Source organism: Typha latifolia, chromosome 5, assembly GCF_019914945.1.
Source record: "Typha latifolia isolate L0001 chromosome 5, TyphaL0001v2, whole genome shotgun sequence".
Lineage (NCBI taxonomy): Eukaryota > Viridiplantae > Streptophyta > Magnoliopsida > Poales > Typhaceae > Typha > Typha latifolia.
In genome coordinates this window covers 13,562,752-13,586,489 of record NC_133090.1, presented here as the reverse complement: position 1 = coordinate 13,586,489, position 23,738 = coordinate 13,562,752, and the positions used below count along the sequence as shown (strand labels likewise).

At 36.0% G+C, this 23,738-nt stretch overlaps 4 protein-coding genes, 2 long non-coding RNA genes and 2 other non-coding genes across 8 annotated transcripts; 2 read left to right on the top strand and 6 right to left on the bottom strand.

Annotated features, from left to right (window-relative positions):
• The first annotated feature begins 141 nt into the window (after positions 1-141).
• Positions 142-3,565, top strand: LOC140789702 (autophagy-related protein 8C-like). Its single transcript, XM_073139497.1, has 6 exons — positions 142-479; positions 569-620; positions 1,503-1,558; positions 1,644-1,696; positions 3,095-3,213; positions 3,308-3,565. Exons 2-6 carry the CDS (start codon positions 584-586, stop codon positions 3,400-3,402), a joined length of 360 nt encoding a protein of 119 aa, XP_072995598.1. The 5' UTR covers positions 142-479; positions 569-583; the 3' UTR covers positions 3,403-3,565.
• A 386-nt stretch (positions 3,566-3,951) lies between these two features.
• LOC140789701 (probable beta-1,3-galactosyltransferase 2) lies at positions 3,952-9,554 on the bottom strand. The gene is made up of 11 exons (XM_073139496.1): positions 9,090-9,554; positions 8,526-8,598; positions 8,077-8,141; positions 7,737-7,948; positions 7,575-7,638; positions 6,575-6,647; positions 6,284-6,404; positions 5,332-5,419; positions 5,122-5,247; positions 4,884-4,993; positions 3,952-4,416 (listed from the first exon to the last, which is right to left on the bottom strand). The coding sequence occupies exons 1-11, from the start codon at positions 9,191-9,193 to the stop codon at positions 4,268-4,270; spliced, it is 1,185 nt and encodes a 394-aa protein (XP_072995597.1). The 5' UTR covers positions 9,194-9,554; the 3' UTR covers positions 3,952-4,267.
• Positions 9,555-10,097: 543 nt separating this feature from the next.
• LOC140789833 (uncharacterized) lies at positions 10,098-11,770 on the bottom strand. The gene is made up of 2 exons (XR_012109262.1): positions 10,993-11,770; positions 10,098-10,864 (listed from the first exon to the last, which is right to left on the bottom strand). It is a non-coding gene; the product is annotated as an uncharacterized lncRNA (long non-coding RNA).
• On the bottom strand, positions 11,342-11,455 carry LOC140789993 (small nucleolar RNA snoR111). The gene has a single exon (XR_012109293.1). It is a non-coding gene; the product is annotated as a small nucleolar RNA snoR111 (small nucleolar RNA).
• Positions 11,771-12,318: 548 nt separating the features above from the next.
• On the bottom strand, positions 12,319-12,752 carry LOC140789834 (uncharacterized). Its single transcript, XR_012109263.1, has 2 exons — positions 12,678-12,752; positions 12,319-12,590 (listed from the first exon to the last, which is right to left on the bottom strand). It is a non-coding gene; the product is annotated as an uncharacterized lncRNA (long non-coding RNA).
• On the bottom strand, positions 12,481-12,596 carry LOC140789992 (small nucleolar RNA snoR111). The gene has a single exon (XR_012109292.1). It is a non-coding gene; the product is annotated as a small nucleolar RNA snoR111 (small nucleolar RNA).
• Positions 12,753-13,184: 432 nt separating the features above from the next.
• LOC140788927 (E3 ubiquitin-protein ligase RGLG4-like) lies at positions 13,185-17,100 on the bottom strand. The gene is made up of 11 exons (XM_073138465.1): positions 16,696-17,100; positions 15,857-15,941; positions 15,614-15,754; positions 15,399-15,512; positions 14,653-14,750; positions 14,492-14,571; positions 14,114-14,219; positions 13,889-14,016; positions 13,686-13,806; positions 13,553-13,609; positions 13,185-13,446 (listed from the first exon to the last, which is right to left on the bottom strand). Exons 1-11 carry the CDS (start codon positions 16,879-16,881, stop codon positions 13,360-13,362), a joined length of 1,203 nt encoding a protein of 400 aa, XP_072994566.1. The 5' UTR covers positions 16,882-17,100; the 3' UTR covers positions 13,185-13,359.
• A 1,188-nt stretch (positions 17,101-18,288) lies between these two features.
• On the top strand, positions 18,289-23,735 carry LOC140788688 (probable sugar phosphate/phosphate translocator At3g14410). The gene is made up of 8 exons (XM_073138065.1): positions 18,289-18,590; positions 20,562-20,669; positions 20,819-20,853; positions 21,692-21,804; positions 21,921-22,182; positions 22,276-22,544; positions 23,023-23,198; positions 23,280-23,735. The coding sequence occupies exons 1-7, from the start codon at positions 18,453-18,455 to the stop codon at positions 23,166-23,168; spliced, it is 1,071 nt and encodes a 356-aa protein (XP_072994166.1). The 5' UTR covers positions 18,289-18,452; the 3' UTR covers positions 23,169-23,198; positions 23,280-23,735.
• Positions 23,736-23,738: the final 3 nt, after the last annotated feature.

The window sequence follows — 23,738 nt, the reverse complement described above, 5'->3', positions numbered from 1 at the left end:
AGGATTATTTAGCGTGCAAGAAAAGCTTATCGGATTCTATTCTAAGCTATTTTTTTATATCACTATTTATTTATTATTTAAATTATATAGATATATACGGATATAGATTCAGATAATCTCAAATCCATATTAGATTTGGATAAGGCCAATCAATCTGCGTACAAATTCGAATTGAAAGTAGATAGGCAAATCCAATTCCAATCGGATCCTTGTTGGACGTACCCGTTGATGGCCCAGACCCGGCAATGATCCATTATTAGACGGGTTTAGTTATGTTGAGATCGACCTGACCCGAATTCAACCCGACCTATACGATATTTTTTAAGCGGTTAATCCTCTCTTGCTCTTATAAGCAACCTCAATACCGACCAGCACAATCCGTCCCGCTTTCCCCAATCTCTTGACCAAGAATTATCTCTCTCCCATCCCTTGATCGATCGATTCGAAGCGGCCTACGATCCTAGTTGCTGCTTGTGTAGGTAAGCTTCTGCTTTCTTGGTCTAAATTAGGGTTCGTCTACGATCGTTTCGCGGTTTGAGGTGACGGTGGTTTCTTTTGGGAATTGCAGGGGATAAAGCGATCTATGGCGAGAAGCTCGTTCAAGTTGGAGCATCCTCTCGGTTTGTCGCCCCCGGCCCCTTCTTCTTTTGTTGATCTGAAGGGCGTTGTTGGTTCTCTTCTTCTGTCTTTTAAGATTAGGCCATCTTTGATGGGAGTTGAGTTTTGGCTTTGATTTCTTTTGTAAAAAATTTTGATCTTTAGGGTTCTAGGAGAAATTAATGCTAGAGGAGGCAACTGAAAGATTAAGAGATATATAGAGATATTGATCTCGATTGAGTATTTATTGTTCGGATTTGTGATAATATTCACCGACTATTTGAATTACCTTTTGCGGTAGATTGGCGAATTATGAATTTCTTGGGTTTAATTGAAGAATATGGTTATTATTTGTATATTTGGGAATCTGAAGCCGATAGCGATGATCTTTGATGAGATCTTCTGTCGAGATTCATATATCCTTGTAGTTTTGAGAAGATGGTGAAGCTGGCTGATAGTCAGGCATGGTTTTATGAAAGATGATCTTAGCAGAAACGGAGTGAGGATATGTATTTTCTGGAACATCAGTTATGGCATCTATGTAATGATCTTGCAGGATATGTCACTATACTTGTTGTAATGGAGTATGGTAGACGAAATTTTTTTAGATAGATTTGACTTGATGCAAGTTTATGATTATCTGTTTGATGACCAACGTTTATTGATTGATATTGTTTCTTTATGTTTCTTGAAGTACATGGAGGACTGAGTTATGCTAATGCAGTTCTTACTTTCAGATTTTTTTTTTACTTTATTGTGATAATTAGATTAAGTGACTTAATTTGCATTGAGAAGTATGCTTGTCCTGTTACCTTCTTTCAATATGTTTGTTAAAGCTGATGCTTTCTGAACCATCAAATGGAAATTTCTTTCAATCTTCTGAAGTATGCATAGTGCATTTTCAGAAAGAAGGCAGGCAGAAGCTGCTCGCATTAGAGAGAAGTATCCTGATAGAATTCCTGTGAGAAACTATCCTTCATCTGTTTTCACGCAACATACTCATCAATATAATCTATTTCTGGTCTAAATCTTCACTTAATATATAGGTGATAGTGGAGAAGACTGAAAGGAGCGACATACCAGACATTGACAAGAAAAAGTAAGTTTTAGCTTCATATCTTTTTAACATAACATACAAAAATTATATTCTCATTCTTTTATCAATTTCTAAGTCTGAAGTATGGAATGTCACATCCATATGTTAATACCTTTTACTCGCAAAATCTTCATGTAACCCCAAATTTATTTCTGCAGAATTTTCTCGTTTGTCTTTATTCTTTTGACGACTGTTTGAACTAGATAGAGATATTACAGCATTTCTCCCATCCTTTGTTTAATAATTTTCTCGTTCATATTGGTTCTTACTGCTCTACTTGTTTTGCTAATTGAAGTTTTCTATAACTTGAACATTTATGGCAATGCTTAATGATTTAGCTATTGAAGCAATCATATATACTCATGGGGTTTCCCTAATGACTCAAGCAGCCCTTTTGTTTTGAATGCTGTGCAGCGTGCACAAGGTATTGAATAGAAACTGAAGCATACATAGAAGAATATCTTAGATTATTAAACTGCATTCTCTGCACTAAATGGAATCAGCTTATGTTAAAAGTTTTGTAGGTCTAGCTTCTGTTATTTGTATTTCTCAATCATCAATAATGGCTTCTTTGCCTGTCCAATGGACACCTTTGATATTTCAAGAAAGTTTTGGGCTTTTGTGTGCATATTTATTTCTTCACCAGATTGAAACGATCTCTGAATGAGGTTGTATGTTAACAATGGGAGATCTTATGAGGAGTCACTGTCGAGTGAGTATCTAAACTCTTCATGGTAAGACCAGTTTGAGCATAAATAGATATTATTATCTATTATGAGAGTAAATATTATATATGAAGTGAAGTAGAATTCTGGCATTTTCTTGCTCCTGCGATGTAATAAAGACATATCTTTGTCTAAGATGGGACACTCCAGAAGTGGAACTGGGAATTGAAGAAAAGATGCATGCTTGACAAGAACTTCTTATCCTTTCATCAGTATGTGGCTCTTGTTTGACAGGAAACTTAACTGCAGAGGGATTTTTTCCCCTGCTGCCAAATTGGTTTAGGTAATTATAAGGTGACTAGAAACCGGATGTTCAATATAGTTGCAATATTTTGGTTACAGGAAAAATCAGAGAAATGCTTTTAGATCATTTTAGAATGCTTTCAGGACTGTGACTTTGGGTTTGGTGTCTTACTGATGGTTTTGTCTGACACCTGTTAGATGTTTGTACTTCTATACTGACCTTTGAAGCCAACTCCTTTGGTACCAAGCTCGATAATGTGTAATTGGTCCGACTGTTCTATGTATGATGGATCTTTTTTTGACGGACTGTTCTATGTATGATGGACCTTTTTTTGACCTCATCTAACTTCAGCAGATGTCCATCATCTTTCTTTTCTGACATTTTTATCGTGATTCTTATTTTATGGTAAGCATTTGACACCTGATGATGCAGGTACCTAGTTCCTGCTGATCTCACTGTGGGACAGTTTGTGTACGTTGTTCGCAAGAGAATTAAGCTCAGTGCCGAGAAGGCCATCTTCATTTTCGTGAAGAATACTCTGCCACCCACAGGTAAGGAAAGAAATTCTGATTGCTGTCTGGAAATAGTCTTGTTCCTCTCAGGTTTTCTCATGTAGTATTTAACGGCCCTGTTTAACTACTGCAGCTGCAATGATGTCCTCCATCTATGAGGAGAACAAAGATGAAGATGGTTTTCTATACATGACTTACAGTGGGGAGAACACATTTGGATCCTTCTAAGCCAAATAAAAAATATAAAAAAATCGGGCAATTCTGTAAATACTTGTGTACATTCCTTTTAGCCTTTTAAGTATTTCTAGACATTTGTTTTCCATACTGTCTGGTACTTGAATACGATGATAGTAAAAAGTTAGTAATATGCTTGGTCATCAGCTTGTTTGAATTTGGACCTTCTGCTATCATCTTCTTTGTATATGGCTTAACAGTATTACTGCACATATATCCCTATGAAATGTGAAATATAGCCCCGGTCCAGCACATCATGAAATGGTGTTCCAGTCATTTGCATAGAGCACTTTTATGTGGGAGCTTCCATAAAAGCATGCACATACTAACATGGGCTCTCTCTCTCGAACTATACACTTTCAGTTTGCTCCAACATATGCAGTAATTCAAAATTGGAATACAAGAGAGCGGTTTCTTTCCGTAGGAATGTGATCTCTTGGCATCAGCTGATATCCACCAAAAAAATATTTATAGATAATTGATTTTTAAGCACCAGTGTGTGTGGGGTTGGGGAGTGAAATATAGGAAAAACAAGAAAGGACCTTTGGTAAAATGACCACAGATAAATCTCAATGCATTTTTCACTGCATCAAGTTTTTATTTATGGCATAGCTTCATTATTACAACCTGGTAGCCACCCGCACGAGATCCCATATGAGATGACCACCAGAACATTTTAAAGAATATGAAAACCCCTCTCTTTTCTCTTCACCATAAACAGACCTTTGGTAAAATGGAGGTCAGCTTGATGAAGGCCCAACTCGTTTGGGCTCTCTCACAACGCAATTACGTACAATGCAATGGACATGGTAACAGACTGTAGCCTTAGCCTCAGCATCAGCAGCAACTGTTTCGGACATTAAAAGACTGCATCCCAAAGAGCTTTTTCACCTTCACCGCATCGCTGATGAACCTCTCTCATCCTGTCCGCAGAATTGCAGATACCACTGCAGGTCCAATCAAATGAGGCAGCACAGATGTTGCCTGCTTGAGCCTTCCATTCGCAGTCTGCAGGTAAGTGGCACTTGGATGTGAGTTTCACTTTGTTGTACCAATTTGAGAGTAGCTATCATTCTGCTTTACTGTTACATATCTTGCAGCTGAAGAATGTCTTGTTTCAGAAGGAAATGAATCATTCAAAACTTTTTGCCAACTAGAGAGCAGCTTGAGAAGGTTTTAGAAAAAAAACGAATTACTACAAACTACAGGAAGATGCTAGATATCAAAACTGAAGGGCCTACAGTGTGACGTAGTCAGCTCAATTATGCACTTAATTTCATTTTGTCATTTAGTCCATCAAAGAAGCAACAGCATAGGAAAACCTTGTGAGAGCTAATGGTTGAGAAAGCATCTCTTTTCCAGCACAATAATAGGCAAAAATTTCATATCATTGCAGAAGGGAAACAATGTCAGAGATCAATGAATCAAAATTTAATATAAAAATGGATACAAAGGGAAACAAACAAGTGCTTTACCTGGTGGAGTACCACAGCAGAGTTTGCGATCATCAATATACTCAACATCTAGTCCAATGAACCAAGACCCAAGGGAAACATCCTCATTTGCATACTTGTGCAGCATATGACTGGCACATAAGGAACAGAATTCATCACATTAAGTGAAACCAGATTTAAGTAGTACTGATCTCAAATTTGCAAAACATATGGATCAATCAATTACTGAAGCAAATTTAATACTTCAAGAAAAGCATACTGGTTTATGGAGATATAAGTTGCCAAATCTTTTGAAATGACATATAATTGGCCAGTAGCATGCCGGAAGTACTTGTTTCCTGAATCTCCAAATTTCCAATGCTCAGGTTCATGGTATCTGACCCCTCTGTGTTATAACAATCACAATGTAACAACTCGAATATGATTGATGCTAAATGCATCTGCATATACAGTAACATTGAAAACCTACTTTCGAGCCAGAACAGGACCAGATTTCATGCATCCAATATATACTCGAGGCTTCAGAAGATGTTTGGATAAAGTGTGTCCCAGAGTTGCTGCAATAGTTGCAGGTTAGATGAATTGTAAGTTTATTCTAGCAATGAGAAAAAGACCCACCTTTACAAATAAGATCAGCAAGAACTTTGTTGTTAGCAGCCTATGATTTTTTGACGGGGAAAACATTTCCTATTATTTGAAGTTACTCAGCTGGAAACATATCTGAACATAATTGTTATCATGACAGACATGACTTGTACAAACTGACAATATTTAGCCAATAACCTCAGAGAACCTTTCTAGAGCACTTGGATAGTAAGTGTGTCGCTTAAAATGTCTTCTATCAACATGAAGAAGACAAATTAGGCTATTTCATCATATTTACAAGGTACATTGTATATAAGTTTCCTTTTATTATCTCTAGACATGGCACAAAAAGTGAAGTTTTGTATAAACACCTTTATAATGCACAGATTAGCTTCTGGCCTGTAGCCAGCAAAATACTACATGCAATGCTTTGAAAGTCGGCCCTAATTATTTTGCTATTTTAGAGCTTGCAACAGCCAATACTAATTAATACCAGAATCGTACTTACTTGATAATAAAATATGCATAAATGGTTATAAAAAAAGGTATCAAAGTGAATGAGGCTCCCGCCAGTTCGGGATCTAGAGAGGGCAAGATGTACAAGGTATTACTCCATTACCAAAAAGAAAGTTTTCATGACTTGAAACCCATGACAACTTGGATGCAAGAAGCAAGCCTTATTATGCATAAATGGTGAACATGTGTAAACGGTGAACATGGAGAGATACAAGAAAATCTTTTATGCATGTTCATACTTGTTCATGTATAAGGATAAGATTTTGCAAAGATAGATGCTTATTATGAGAAGGATAAACAGGTGAGAAACAAAATTTTACCGATATTCACATGTACATCATCATCAACCTTGATGTAAAAATCTGCATCCCATAAAGAGACAGCAGTAGCAAAGTATGCCTTTGTCTTGCCAGATAACTCAAGATATCCTTCAACATGGTCCTGCAGACCATTAATAAAAGAGTGAAAACAGACCAAGCTTATTCATGGGCTTAAGATAGTAAAAAATAGTTGCAACAAGCCAATGCAACAAGGAACAGTACAATGCACCATGTTTTCTACCAAGTCTTTCAGGCCATAGAAAAGTTAGATTAAAAAGGAGGTTAACATACAAGCCTCATAAAGTCCCCATGTTTCCTATCCTCGGCTTCAATTGATCTATCCACAATACCACCTGAAATAGCACTATTACAAATTTATGGTGGTTAGATCAACAGAAAAAATCGCAATCATGAAAGCAAGTTGCAAGTAACTAAAGAAGTTGCAAACTAGAAAAGACAGCAGAAAGATAAATGACTGACAATATAGAGAAGATAAATGTGATTAGCAGAAGTTAACTTATTTAGCAAAGTGATAGTTCAAATGATTTAGAACTGTCGATAATAGTACAAGTCTCTGAATCAAGGAACAGATATTTGTTAGAAATGCATTACTGTTGTTATCCCATGATCCCATCATCATTTGACATTACTCTGATGGGTTTTCATCGGAATTTAATAACCAAACCAATGATGAAGTAGACTATCACAAAGAAGCAAAGAAAAAATATCAACTGGTACTATTTTAAAGATTAATTCAGTAGCTCGTTATTGTCCTCCCATCCACATTGCCTGTTAGTGAAATGTACTATGTCAGATCCTATCCTTGTTTCTGCTTTTCGAGCCTGCTACTATCCTCCCATCCATATTGTTACTAATTATCTATACCCTGTTAAGTGACTTAACATATATGAATAATCTACTTTTGTGTCCAAATGCTTTTACCTTGATGACCACTTGCTCTGTTTTTTTTTTCCTAAAAGAATTCAGAATGCTCCTAACTTTTAATGAAGTATTTGGTTGTGAGATTTTTGCTCAGATCTGAGTTGATAGCATTAATTTCTTTTTCAGTGAGATCTGAGTTGGTATCATTCATTTATTTTTTATCTTGATGCTTTGGCATATCATCTGTGCTTGTAGATTGACTTCATAATTATTGAGAAACATATTTTCTGTTGATGTATGCTCTACTTCTAACCATTATATGAACATATAATTGGGAAAAATGTAGGATACAAACAAATAGAGTGTTGTTAGAGGCATACATAGTAAAGCAATATCAGATGTTGCATACCTGTGTCCAATAACAAAGCGAACGACAATGCCCTTCTCTTCTTCCAGTTTTTTCCTCTTCTCACCTTTTTAACCATTTTTCCAAGAATAGTAGTCTTAAGATAAAATGCAGATGCAAAAGATTTGAAGAACTAAATATTAAGATTGACATAAAATTGCAAACCTTGAGGCATCCAAGAATTGCGAACTGAGTCTCTTCGTTTGCGACTGCTAAAAGCAGTATTAATGCCTATGACCATAAGGTATTTCCGTCTTATGCTGGAATCAGCAAGCCTGAACTCTTCTGATATTGGTGAACCATCAAGTAAGGACTCCTGTGCAGCTCTTGCAGCAGCTAATTCCATCTCTAATTCTGATATTGTTTTATCTAGAGGTCTGTACACCGAGAACAAGTTCAATGAGAACTGAACTGGTTATCTCAATATGTTGTCAGTTATTCATGAAGAATAATGGAAAGAAAGACCAATCAAATCCAACTAAGATAGTTCAGTGGCTCAGCTTACTCTAGCGAATGATGAACATTTGACGTTTCTTCAAGAAATTCTTTATGCAGTTGTTTCTTGTGAATCTGATAATTATTAGAAGAAAAGGGAAAAGTATGAAAATCCAAACTTGATATATATATCCATATACGGCTATCCATCAGCATTTGACTTGATCAATGGGGAAATATTTCAAACTGAGGGAGTTTGTCTAAAATGTATATATATATTTTTTAAAAGTATGTGAAAAAAAGAAACACTTAAGCACTTTCGTAAAACATTGCATTTGCAGTTGAAGAAAGACGGATCTTACTAATGTCCAATACATCAATCTTCAGACATGATACAAAGAAGAACACAATTTTTATGTCTCATTGAAATACAGACCTGTTAAAGAGATGGAGCAAGGTATACTCCATCAGGGAGAAATACTTAGGAGGTAAAATGGAAGCAAAAGTTAAGGTGCTTACTTTTGAATCACAGCCTCCAGAAACTGGCTTTAACTTATCCTTGACATCTATTGGTTCAGGCATTGTCCACATTCTGTAAGGAAAAGTACTTGTCGAGATATTATAAGATGCAGACGATCAAATTTTTAGGCAGCTAGCACAATCCAGGCATGCTAAAGATAACAGAAAATTGTGATTTTCGGGAAAGAAATTCGAGAGAACCCCAATAGAAAAGTTGGCAATTATCTTGAATCAAACGAAATAATAATAACTTAAATAGAAAAGTTCTCCTCCCAATAGAAAAAAAAAAAAAAAAAAAAAACATACAATCACAGAAACCCGGATCTAAAGAAAAAAAAAAAACCCAATTCAAGCACATCCACAGGAAGAACCCCAAAATTTCCCGAAGAATCCCCAAATTAATGAATTATCCACTTCCAAGCCAACAGATTCAGACCACAACATCGACATTCAGTTCACGGAACAACCCAAATCGTCCGAAATGAGCAACACCCAGAAGCAAAAACCCATCAAAAAGGAGTTTTTTTTCAATATATTTATCAAATCAAGGTGCAAAACAAGTACCTATTGGTGAAGAGAAGCCCAACACAGAAGCTCCCAAGACAAAGTAGAAATGTCCATCTTCTTGAAACCACACTCTCCCCTCCTCCTCTGCTTCTCCAACCCATTACTTGCTCACCCTCCTCTTCCTCCTCCACTTCCTCACCTCTTCCTCAACCAAGAAGAACAGAGACAGAACCTCCTACCTGACCATCCCATCTCACATCTCTCACAGAGACCTCATTCCAAATAGATGCAACCGACACAAACCAAAATCCAGCATTAAAAAACGGCAGTAAGTAAGAAGTCGGGGTTAATACTCAATTCTAGGAGTAAGAAAGACATGGGCCCAACTGCAAAATGTCAATAAGCACAGCAACTCAGAGGAACAGAAGGCTTTAGGATGATCAAAGAAGGTGGTCAAGGAAAGAGACCTTTTCTCCAGCACTGTCGTGCAGAGGAGGATAAATTACTGCGGGTTGGTGAGGCATCTTATCGCACTGTGCTTTATTTGGTAGATGGATATTGTCAGCTTGCTCGCACGTAAATGACATAAATGCCCCTCGTATCTATTGGCCTGGGTGCCGATGGCTGTTGTTCCTTTGGGTGATCTGGTATATGTGGTTGTATGGATTATGTACAAACTTGGCGAAATCTTAGCCCTACTCATTTCCAAACAACCAACTTATGATCCAGAATCGAGTGGGTTGAGTTGGTGAAAGATTTTGATACAAGTAATAGATTTTTTTATTTTATTTTACATTTTTGAGACAAAAATGTAAACGATGACAGTTAACAAATTAATTTACTCATTACTCTGTTCCAAACCTTTCCTGAGAAAAATTGCAGACAATAATGCACAGGGATATGGAGAAGTTTGTCATTCATTGACAAGAAGAGATCCAAACTGAATTGAATCAATACAACGTTCCTTCCAAATTCACTTCATTGACTAAGAATACAGAAGTAGAATCACACGAAATATCATTTAGTAACAACTGATTGCTTATAAATCAATTTAAAAGAAAAACATGAACCAGATAAAGAGATATTTATAGAAACTCACTGGGAAAGTTTACAGTTAGTAGACAACCAAATGATTTTTTTTTCTTTAATCATCTCACAAACAAAACAAAATTAAAAATCAAGCTGACTTCGAGCTCAGGTCTGACCTGCAGCTCTCAATTCATTAGCCCTTCAAATCGGGTTGGATTCTGACCTAGTTTTATTTTAAAAGCCCAGATCCGTCTATCAGGCTGAGAGAGTTTTATTTTAAAAGCTCTCAGATCCGTCCAATCCAAACATTTGCTATATAAAAAGGAATTTGCCCTTCTGCTTGTTGTGAGCTGGGTTGGGCATTCAGCCACTACATCAACCATTGTCCATAATCTGAACACCCTCATCAGGACTCTAAATGTCATGATGCAGTCAGTGATGAAAATAACACAATCTGTACATACATAGATAGGTACTAAAAATCAGCATCTGACTGGAGTTGCTTTAATCATTTCAAGCACCAAAGAGAAACAATTAAAATCAGGTTCCCCTCTTCTGGTCCCGAAATAAGTTCAAAGGGCCATGACACCCGAGCTCAAAACATTATCAGCTAGTTCCAGTTAGCATCCACTCCTTTTGACTCTTACAGCCTCCTGCAGTCCTCCTATATCTTCATCTCCCTCGAACCACTGAAACTTCAGTCCAATTCTAGTTGCATAAGACAGTATCCGGAGTTTCTCCGATAAATGAGTCATAGCAGAAACTTGTTGCTGCCCCCATGTAGTTCTTTTCCACTTTGCTCACTGTCCAAACATATGGAACAATGGATGAATGATACAACAACTATAGATATTTTAACATAACCAATCCAAGATGCCACCTGAAAAGCAAAGTCTAGAACCTGAGATCAAAATTGTATAACACCAGATACCTTCCTTTCAATTGACACACTATGTACTTGCTGTCTTCATCATCCAAGCCCCTTTCAGCATATCTGGTTGCTCAACCACAAGTCGAGAATGTGGAGAACCGATAGGAATTCAGACAGCCACTCTCCTACCAGGTAGCTAAAATGGTAAACACTTCACAGAAAAAAGCACTTGACAATTAGATGTTAAATATGCAAAAGAGTAATGTGCAGCTGAAGTCTTAAATAGCTTCCTTGGGAAAGGGAAGGAAATACTTATATCAACTGCACTGCCTTTAACACTCGATAATTAAGATACATCCAATGAATAAGATCAACAAGGAAAAAAAGTACAAATTATTGGAGATGGTTGATGTCATCAAGCAACAATCAAATTGCCAACTGAGAAGTGGCAACTGAAACGATATCTTGAGTTGTTAATTTTCCTCTCCTTCTTAGAGACACACCAAAACAGTGTTCCCATTTTACTCTTCAGAATATAGAGGATCTTTGTGCTTTCCATCACAAAGATAAAAATAAGAGAAGTACAACACAAAAGAATGCAAAATATCCTTAGCTATGACAACATCATCACAACTACACAATGAAAAGGAAATTTCACGTTTTAAATAAACATGAACATTTGACGAAGCAAACTCCGATGCACATTGTGTTGCTACTCTCTCAACCTCTTCCACTATCTCTTTCAACCCATTAAGAATGATACTTCTACATTTATCTCTTCTCACTAACTCGACTTGAAGCCAGGTGCATCTAGGATTCTCCCAACCCAATAAACTCAAACTTTAACACACTCTACAGATAATGTCCACAAACATAAAGCTATATCATGCCTTCATAGTTCACAATAGAGAACCATTCAAATCTCAATGATACAATTAAAAGATGGGGAATAATGTAACAGAACACAAATGCAGATATGTGAATTCAGCTGAACAACTAAAATAATAGTAAATGCAAGTATACTTACTACCATACTACTATATTTCTTGATATCGTTATTCAATGGCCCACCTATTAACAAATATTAACACTTCAATCACAAGCTTGACCTTGTCAATAAGGCAACCTAACCTAACTCTCGTTGCCAAACAAAAATTGAAGAAAAGCTTGAATATTGGGAAAGGTTTAATCTTGCTTGCAACCGATCGATGACTACTAATGGACTTTTATGATCTAGACCAGAATCCAAAACAACCTTCAAAAAAGTCAAATCAAATCACTAAGGGAAAAAAATCTTCCAAAATAATCAAAGGTAGAATATATATATATATATCAAGAAATAGGCACAAAAGAAACAAAGGAGAAAAGATTGAAGGATAGAGTGCATCAGTTAATGAGATTTGTTTGTCCCCACGATCATAAATCGGTTCAAAGTGAAGAGTATAAATAAAGTAACATCATTTGCACTTCTTCTATGCTAACACGGAGAAGGAAATAGTTTAAGAAAAAACAAGCAAGTGGGTAAGAAAAAGGAATCATCGAAGAGGGATGTCGTCGAGCAACAATCGAATCGCCAATGGGGAGTGGCGACTGAAACGATATCTCGACTCGTCATTCTTCCTCTGCTCACTCGAGACAACGCCACAAATGCGTACCCTCTTTAATGGGAAGCAGAGGAGAAAGATTACTATAACGAAACAAAAAAAAAACGATGATTTGAACAAGAAAAACAACAAAATTTTTACTTGGGGTTCTCCACGAACATTTCTTCGGAAACGGCGGCGCTCACCTCCGCTATCCCTAGTAGGAGAATTTATAGGCGATCAGTTTTAGGGTGGCCATGCGTTGGGTTGGATCTTGGTCGGATCTAACTCAGTAACTTGTAATGGTTCGGATCAAATCACGAATTTCGAGGCTCTTGTCTATACTGCTAATGGCCAACGGGGAGTCGGGGAGTTTGCGTGAATTATATATTTGCCTATCTTCTTATTTATATTTTTTTTACAGTTATTATAAAAAATATCTATAAAAGAAAAGGTTTTAAGTTAGAAAATCCTTTTGGAAACTATTATTAATATATAGTTGATTTTTTATATATATAAATGGAATTAGGACATTTAAATTTGTCTCTACATACATTCCAACACTTTAGATTGGATACTTAATCTTGCTTTTGATTTAAGAATTGATCGACCCTCTCCATCACTCATCGTCAATAATCTCACTTTTTTCAATCCATGCTTCTGGAAATGTTTAATTTCCAAACCACCAGAGAATAAAATAATATGAGAGTCAAAAGATTATGTACATAATCCGCACTCCAATGCATGTAATTATGCATGGAATCATATTAAAACCAAACAGACCATATAGCAACCTGCCATTAATTATCACCAAATTCACAGTAGCCAGTAGCTTTAGCTTGGATCAGCCAGGAAATACCCTTAAACGCGATGTTATAGCTGCTCGGCATATGGGGCATCTGGATAAGTTCTGTCCACATTCTCTGCAACACTGTTAGTTTAAAAGTACGTCAAATCCAGCAAAAAATAATAGCAAATTATGGAGGAGCTCAGTGGCAAAAGGAGCAGCAGGAATTCATGGCAATCTACTAACTTACCATATGACCACAACCAAAGGCCAAATCTTTCCTATTGGTCAAACAAATTGGGCAAGCCTACAAGAAGAAGTGTGCTCAAAAGTCATAAGATTAGGCCCAAAACATATATATAGCATAACTGTATGGTGCTTACCTGGTTTTGCTCATCACCTGAGTGCGAGGATCGGTCTTCTGCCCTTAATGATTGCTGTCTATTAGCAAAAGGTATGGGAGGAGGAAGAGGTACTACTCTTCTGGCCTTCCCAGTTACATGCCTTTTAGATATAGTAGATGCATTAGATAGAGGCAGTAAATAGTGTTATTTAGCAAAGAGTATAATTGTTTGTTTCTACGTACCCAAGAAGGCCTAGCTCCACTATGGCTTTGTACTGAATTGGTATCTCCATGAGAGCAGCAAGAGCAAATGCGGCTTCCTTCTGTTCTGGGCTTGCAGTTCTCTCCATGATAGCAGTATAGTTAACGAACTGCAATGTTTTGAACAGAAGATGAAAAATTAATACAAAATTAAAAGTTACTGAACTGATTAGTTAGCCAAAGCAGAATTATTTTTTTGTGCAATACCTGAAAATTATCGAAATCGCGTGCCGGAATTTTGTCATCAAATTTCTGCATGTCATCCCAAGGTCCATCGCCAACTCCAACAAGCACAATTGACAGTGGGTAAGCACTAAAATTGGAAACAACATTTTCATCAGCTGTTATAGGCAATAGAATACATCACACAACAAATTAAATCCTTCAATCAGATTTATGTCGTTTTTATTAATAAAAAAAACAGCAGCAACTAAGCAATGATTCATGTTCGGTTTATTTAGAAGCGAAATATTTAGGTAGAAAGCAAATTGAAGCCCCTATACTGTATAATGAAAACATCTGACAAGAGTTTAACTACATAAAGTGATGAATGGTGCTGAAAAAGTTCAATGCAGAATTCAGTACCTTGCCATGACTATTGAATCAACTGTTCTCTTTTCTTGAGGGCTGAGCTCTCCATCTTTTGTTTCAACACTTCGGGTTACCTATAAAATTAATGAAAATTATATAGTTAGTGAAAACAAAAATTGGGAAAAGAGAAAGATCAACAGTAGAGAGAATTCAACCTGTCCATCAGCAATTATGACCAATACGTGATATTGGCCTCCACTTCTTTCAACAATGTCAACAGCCGCCTCCACTATAGGTGCGAAAGAAGTAGGCCCTTGTTCACAGATAAATATCCATTAATACATTTGAACATTAGAGAAGAGTACAAGATATAGCACGAGGTTTACAAGTTCATCATGACTTCTTAATAGGTTCCTAATTAGTATTATTCAGGTGTAAAGCATTTATCAGTGCAAATCACTCGCAAGAAACAAGAATAAGAAGACAAAGTCTTAATACTGCTTGTCTACTGTGCAAGTGTTTGATATGGAACTTTGTTTCTTTGTTCCAATATAAGCAATGAGAAGATAGTGGAATACGTATTTACTCTAAAAACTACCAATGCTAAGTGCCATGATATATAGAAACTCTGACCATACCTTCTGCGACCTTTCTTTGCATGATAAATGGATATAAATTATCCTTTACTTTAATTTTGTCTAGCACCATGTAGAATTGCATCTAGAAATGAGCTTAAGAGGATATATTTATGGGATAAACAGTACCCCCAAACAAAAAAAACACAAAAAAACAAAAATTGGAGAATGACTCATTTAGCTTATAATTTGAGGAAAGAAAAAGGACTGCATCTAGAAATGTGCAGTATCATATATCCAACTCCAGCATAATTGATATGATTGTGTACACGATCTTGGAAATTATTTTTCCAAAAAAAAATCAAACCAAATCATTAGAAACCAACCTGATAGTTTCAAGTTTGGGAGGATCTTCCTATAACAAGCCAATACTTCTTCAAAGCCATGGCAAGGCGTGTTGTCAGGGTGGAAGGCAAACACCTTTTGATCATGAGTGGTTACTGTTTTAAGCAGAGGATTAGTGCAAATAGTGGATGAAAATCAGGAAACATTTTGTGCATAAGAAAGAAGGATATCTCGCCAATAGGAGATGACAACTTACCGTCACCAAAACCAAAACTAGGAATCAAATTATCTTCATCGAATGGAGCCAAAGCTTTCCCAACTATTGTAATGGCTTGCTCATAAGGATTGGGTCTGTCACCAATTGAGTGCAAACTCTGATTATTAAATGAAAGCTTTCCTGAAGGGAAAACAATTAAAGCTGGTTTAGTCGTTGAGATGAAGTATTGCCTTGAGAACATCAAAGCCAGTGTTCATAGAATAAATTCTTCGCCTCTACAACCTGACCACTCATTGCTTTTGGTAAAATCAATGCCGAGTATAAGATTTGATGATTCCAGGCCTAATTCCCTCAAGGTTGCTGTAACCTGCGAAAGCAAGTTAAAAAGGGAAAAAAAAAGGTTAATGTCTCTCTAGAAAAGAAACTTAAAGGCAACCTCCATTCTTGAGCTTATGATTGATTCATCTGTTCAATTTCATTACATGTAAGGATTTATCTATACATCTCTAATCTATCTTCTTTTATGGAGTCCTAAAGAAAAATTCGCATGTAACTAATGCATGTTCATTAACTGTATCTTACTGGAAAATATTTTTTAATTTTATCTAATAATCACTTCCTTCTTAGAAAGTATTGACACTTCAAATAGCATAGTGCGTCCGTCCACACTCGTTGGGGACATATAAATTACTTTTAAGAAGTATACAATAATTTAAAATATAAAAAATAAATTTGGATATTGGCTGGACACTTTCAAACGCTCCTCACTGTATGAATTTTTATATATATCGTAGAAATGTAACGCGTAAATCACAAGCTAGTGCGTCGGAGAGAATTAATCATAGATTTGCTTATTAGCATTATCATTTTTAACTCCTTATAATATCTTTGTCGTATGATGCACACACTGATTTGTGACTGGTTATAATATTCTTTAGATATATCAATTAATATCTATGTATTATTTTTATTATTAATTTTAAATTTCCATGGGAGCAAATGCATATTACTTCATAGCTTATGTAAAGTTCACGTCACATATATAATCTAAAGTAAACAAACTACGAAGGATTTAAATGAACAGGAAACAAATTGGAAAACAGTACCAACATATACTTAACTTGTTCTAGTGAGGAATAGGTGTCAGGGATGTATGCATATTTTCTTGTCAACATCCTTCTCCGGTAATCGCCATTTCTTCTGCTTATAGATTGTTGAGTTGCAAATGGCCTCAGCACCGACGGCGGCCTCCCGGATCTACGTTCTGCTCTCCGGCGGCGGAACAGGTCACCAATCGCATTACCCATGAATCGATCTATGGAGTTGCAACAAAGCAAAGAAAGGAAAAGGTGCGAGAGAATAGAGATGCTTTTTATCTCTTTGTTCGTTCGCCATTCAAGTAGGGCAAAAGGGAGGGAGGGAGGGAGAGGAAACTTCTAGGCCGCTTCCTTGAAATTTTCTTTCTTTTTCCACCTTTATTCCCTTCGTTGGTCCGTCCTCTCGGTGCCCGATTCATTCTGTTGTGTGAAACACGTCAGTTCTCACGTTCGTCGAGGCAAAGCGCGATGCCCGCTATGCTCTTATTAGTAATAAGCACAGAAGGCGAGGTGTAAATTGCGAAATTTCACATATTCTTCTAAAATATCGTGGCAATTTCATAGCTGCATGGGAAGTCAGAGAGGATGTTATACAAATTATTTATTAGCTGACTTAAATTATTATATTCTCATATAGTTATCAGAATCAAATCGATCAGATCACTAGATTATTAGTTTAATATTTTTTAGAAAACATCGAATCATATGACTATATATAAAATCCTAAGTGGGTAATTTAGAAAAAGAATAATGAGATTAAGCCTAAATTGTAATGGTTTTTTTTTCCACGCAGATTAGCCTAAATATCATGCCACCGCATGCTTTAAATAATCATAATTGTACCCAAAACCATTGAACTCTTTCAGAAATTTTTATTTTATCAGTTAAATATGACTAATCACGATTAAACTAGATTTTAATTAGTAAAAAACATTATTGTGCATTTTTGCCCCTTGTATATATTACTTCAAATGATTTTAAAATTATGTTGTAAAACAAATCCTACTTTTTAAAAAAGCATTCAGTGATAAATATTTTCTGTTCAAAACTTCGTGGAAGAAGTACATAGATTTGTTAAGTTTAACCACTATCTATTACAATTATTCTACTAATATTTATCAAAACTAACCATAATGTCTATTATGAAAGAATTACAAAAGATTTCAGTGATAATTATGATATCTTAAAATTATAGTGATAATTAATGAATATAAAAAATATTTATTATGTAAGTCTCGTTAATGTCTAGTCAACGTATTAAGCCGTTTAATTTAGATTTTAGATCGTGTGTGCGTTATTTATTGGGAACTAAACGCTGCTACGATATCACTCGCACTGTCGAGCCACTAAGAGCTAAGTCATTAAATTATTAAATAATTTTTGTATAATAATTATTTAAAATTAGTTTAAGTCATATATATCGTCGAACTATTACTCAAAATTAAATACCGCCGAGACATCGCTTTTCGAAGCCAGTGCATTATTGAACTATTAATTAAGTCAAACAGAGTTTTAGAGCTAAATCACCAAATAAATTTTCTCTAATAATTATTAGTAGAGGGTTAGGAGTTACCTACCCAATTTATAAGAGTCGGTCGGTAAGTTTTTTTTTTGGTCGGTAAGTTTAAGTGACAGCTTTCTTCTGACGGTGCAACGATTGCAGCGATTTCCTGCAGTTGGGTAAACAGACAACCTCACTGTCTCAGAGGCTCCACACTTCTCAAATCCTCGCTCTCGAGTAGCAGCCTGAGACTTTCGCTTTGACTCCCACGAGAGGAACGATGGATAGTTCCGGAGTGAAGTCAACGGCAGCAGCGGCGGAGGAGGACCGGATCCGGCGGTGGAAGGAAGGCGTCATCATCTACTCTTACCTCCTCCTTTACATTGCCCTTTCCAGCGGCCAGATCTTTTTCAACAAGGTGTGAACTAGCTCTACTTTTCTTTTTTCGTTTTTTAATTTTGAATTAAGATTACGGTATGATCCGGTTCACGATGTGCTGTTTATCGTGTTTTTGGTTAAAGTTAGAATATCTCCGTGTGATGATTTATTGGTGTTCGTGAACCGTTTGATGTTTCTGAAGGAAGGAACAGAATGTTGCGCAGCAGATCTCGAATTCGAGTCCCATAAAAAAAGAAGAGACCTCGAGTTTTTGATGTTCTTGTGATATGCCTTGTCTGTACTCATGAAAAAGTTAGACATTGATGAAGGAATTTAATAGAATAGTGTGCCAAAAGATCTCGTATTCGATTGGAAAAGGTGAAGCAATTGTTTGGGTTATGAGTGCAGGATTAGTGCCTAGGAGCATTTAGAAGGGGTTGGAGCTTTCTTCATGAGTAGATGATGAGATAGATCAGTTGATCTTAGTTGTAAGGTAGGAACTTTATGGGAATTGCCAATTTGGAAAGAGTGGTACCCTGCTCTTGGAAATATAATGGAGGGCTAATTATCCCATGAATTTAGTACAAGCATAATCACGTGATTAATTCATCTAAACCAATCTTACACTAGACTTTACCTAGTGTAGATTACAAATCTTATCCCACTATAATAGATCTACACCTTCTATTTCCTTACCCATACTGTACACCATGCTGACTCCTCCACCTGACCCCTTATATAATGAGAACCATCAGTTCTGACCTATACTGGTGATTGGCGATTGGTAATTACCACAATGGTTGTTACTTTTTAAAGGTCAAAGTTAATAAATATGCCTTTTGTAGGTATGTTATTAGTAGGTTTATACTGAGTCGTTGTCCTCCAGGGTAGCAAGAGTTATGATGGGGAAGAATGAATAACAACTTGGGCTATTCATGCAAACTTTATTGTTCTCGTTCTTCTAAGCATACTTGTAAGTTGTGACACAAATGGTCTTTTGAAAAGTTTGATGTTCAACAAAGTGCTTCGACATCTTGTTCTAATAATTTCTGACTATTTGATTTTTGGGGACCTTGATTGCAAACTTTATTCTTTTATTGATTCCGAATAAAAGAATCACATTGACATGTATGTGTACCTGAGAATAGACACCTATATAATCTATAGGGAATCTTGTATTGCACTTGTTTTTATCTGATTCAGATACCCTTTGGATACTAGTTGGTCACTGCATCTTTTAGTTATGTAACACTTAATGATCATAAAACAAACTAATCTTGCTTTGTTAGGAAATATTCTTCTTCTTTCAATGTTTTATGCACAATGAAAAGGCCTGGTATGGTTCTTGAAGTATCATTTATAAGTTTTAGAATGAAATGATCCTGTACAATGGTTGAACATCCTTAAATTCTGTAGAGACAGAGTTTATTTGTAGATATTCTGGTGCAAAGAAGAGTCAGTTGCTTAATATAAGTGAAGGTTTTGTAATCCATAGTCATAGTGGTGGTGGATACAATTGCTTTTGCGAGACTGGATATGTCTTTCTGTCACTAATGCTGATGACACAGTGGAAATCATGATTCATTCTGCTTTGATTGTCAGACTCTAGTTTCTTGGATATTTCTAGGCACTTGACAAATGGAGTGCTAACACTTGTAAATTAATCTATGATAAACACTTAAATGGCTTTCCATCTTCAGATGGAGCAAATTTAAACTCTGTACATTTTACCTCTAGTTTTTCATTCTTTAGTTGGAAAAACCAAAGCCAAGTCTCAATCAGTCTCCTTGATCTTTTCAGTTAGACTAGCAAGCTCCTTCAAACTTAACAGGTTGCATCCAACTTGAACATACCAAAAGATGGTATCCAACTATCCATGAAGCCAGAAGACAATCTTGTTACTTTAATTTTACTTCCTTTTGCGCTTAATGGAAGTTTATATATTCATAAATATGTAGTACGTTCTTTCCTAGTCTTCTTGACTTACTCACTTTTCTGTTATTGCTTGCAGTGGGTCTTGTCCTCTAAGCAGATCAATTTTCCCTATCCAGTGGCCCTTACTCTATTACACATGCTTTTCTCTTCTGTGTTGTGCTTTGCACTAACAAAAGTCTTCAAGGTACCTGTTCTTCCAATAGAAACATCAGAACATTACTCAAACTTCTTTAAGTGTTAATTGTTGTTTTCTTTGATCATTGATTGGATAGCACATGCTTAACCCTAATAATCAATCGCTATGGCATTTTTATTATTTTTGATATTTCTCAGATCATAAAGATAGAGGAGGGGATGACTACGGAGACGTAAGTATTTGTTTTCATATGAAATTAATATTTTACAAGAAACAGTCTATACTCTATGCTTATTCTACATGTTGTATCTTTTCTTTTTTTCCAATTTTTTCAGCTTAACTAGAGGAAACCATGTGCTGCCAAATGCAAACGCATATAAGTTGGTATCAATTCATCAGTTTGACTATTAAATAAATAGAGAGTTTCACATAGCTTTTGTGCTTATCAGATCCCAGGGAAATGTGAAGAAAATTTTCACTTGGCTATCATAACTTCATATCTAATCAATTGTCTACTTTCTAGTTGTAGGACTAGCTAATCAAAGACGATGTTTTAGGAGGGCTCAGAAATGTCTAAAAAAAGGGCCAAATAAAGCATATAGTAGGCCAATAGTTAGAATTTATTAACTACTGTATGTTCACCAACATACATACATATGCATGTATTAAAATATATGCATTTTTATTAGCCAACTTATCTGAGGGGCTTATGTGCTCATCAGGGAGGGAAAAAGATGAGAATGAGAAAAACCCAATTGATCTCATGCAATCAGCAAGTTTACAGTAATAAAAAAGTAATATAAATTAAGTAGCTATATGAAAATCCTCTGGTTTCATGTATATGATGTGAACTGTCAAAAACAATAGGTGTGTGTTGTAAATTGTTCCATGACTTTAAGCAAGCTTTGTAATTTTACCTTCTTCTTAGCTGTTGGGTTTCATTGGTTATTACCATGCAGGGAGAGAATTCTTACATGTATAATTCATTGAGTTACTATATATTTATCAATTATCATCGCAGATTGGCCTACTTCTAAAACGTAATGTTGGAATTTAATTAATTTTTCCAGTTATACCACCTCGGTCGTTCCAATCGGTGCAATGTTTGCGATGACTCTTTGGCTGGGAAATAGTGCATACCTCTACATATCTGTTGCATTTGCACAGATGTTAAAAGCTGTTAGTATGTATCATCTTTTTTGCCTTTTGAACTGCACTGAGGAATGCCCACTCTGATTTGTTTTTTTCTATACATTGCCAACATGGACAATAAAATGTTCCTTGATTTGAGTTCTGCAGTGCCTGTTGCTGTGTTTCTTCTTGGAGCAGCAGCTGGCCTCGAAGAAATGAGCTCTAGAATGTTCTTCATCATGTCAGTCATTAGTTTTGGAGTTATTGTGGCTTCCTACGGTGAGGTCACAATTAGCTGGGTTGGAGTGGTATACCAGATGGGTGGAGTTGTTGCTGAAGCTCTGAGACTTATCTTCATAGAGATTTTTCTGAAGAGAAAAGGTGTTAGGTTGAACCTAATATCTATGATGTACTATGTCAGCCCCTGCAGGTAAATATTTGCTATCTCAATTTTTGATTGGGCAATGTAAAGCGATTTGCTATTAGTAACTTATTTATTCTTTTACCTTTTTTTTCCCTGCAGTGCACTCTGCCTTTTTATTCCCTGGATATTCTTAGAGAAACCGAAAATGGATTCAAGTGGTTCCTGGAACTTTCCACCACTTATATTGTTCTTTAATTGCATGTGCACTTTTGTACTCAATCTGTCAGTTTTCCTTGTTATTTCTCGTACTAGTGCGCTGACAGCTCGGGTGACCGGAGTCGTCAGGGATTGGGTTGTAGTTCTTCTATCAGCTATTATATTTGCTGATACAAAGTTGACAGTTATCAACATAGTTGGTTATGGCATAGGTATGATATTGATTACTGATCTTGAAAGTATTTACTTTTCTAGAACTTATTATGGATGTCAGTAATTTTCTTTTCTCTGTTCTCCCTTAATCATATATTTCTTCATTTTTTATTTCTTCTAATTAGTAAAAACTAGTCTCCAATTGGATCTACATACCAAAAGGAGCAATGAGAAACTCATTCAATTGTTATCATATATCCATGATACCCCAATCTTGTCCTCTTGTTTTAGTATCCTCTAGAAGTACTCCAGAATGTTATTTGGACTTAAGGTGTTATACTTGGTGCATCTTTTAATATTCTCTAGTACAAAGCTGGAGAGACCTAAATCCAGAAGAGTATTTAACATTTATACCCTTCTTAAATCCCTTATTTACATGTGTTTCTATCTAATTTAGTCTTACACATGCAAAAACGGAAAATGAAGATCAATAGGGTACTATACTATTATCTTAACCAAGTATGTTGGTGTCTATAGCTATTGCAGGCGTCGTTGCCTACAATAATCACAAGCTTAAAGTGGAAGCATCCCGAATAAACTCACAGATAGCCACAGGCAGTACTAACCAACAAAACTCTCTAGATGTTCAGATACCCTTGATTCCTCCAAAGGGAGTATCATAGAGTAGTCTTGAGTCTTGACAAAATTTTGAGGTAAGTAGCATCACGACCATTGCCATATTTTCCTGTTGACTTCTTTTGACAGTGCTGATTCTTGTTTTCACTGTAACCCAGGAGAAGCAAGTTCTTGATCGGAGTCGAGTTAGGCATCTTCACCGCTCATTTTGTTATTATAAAAAACAAAGAATTCATGTACTGTCATGATCAGGAATTGGGAAGTGTATACCATTTTTGCATCAAGTTGCTGAAAAGAATTGCTGAAGTACCAGCGAGAAAAACAAATCCAATATGGCGAATTCAGATCCATTTGTATTTATTGATGGCAGAAAAGAATTTTGTGTTGGGTGATTTATTCAAATATAATTTCTTTTTCAGACTATGTAAATTATTTGTTCACAGTAGCAGCAATGTCTGTTTATAGTGTCACTTGGTGTCGAGTTTTATATTTGTCGTATGCAACTTGGTGGCTTAGCTCAGGGAATATCTCTCTAAAAAATCTGATATGGTTCTGTACATCTTATCCTCTGAATTCCTCAATAGGAGAAGCATCATACTTTTGGTTGTCTGAAATAT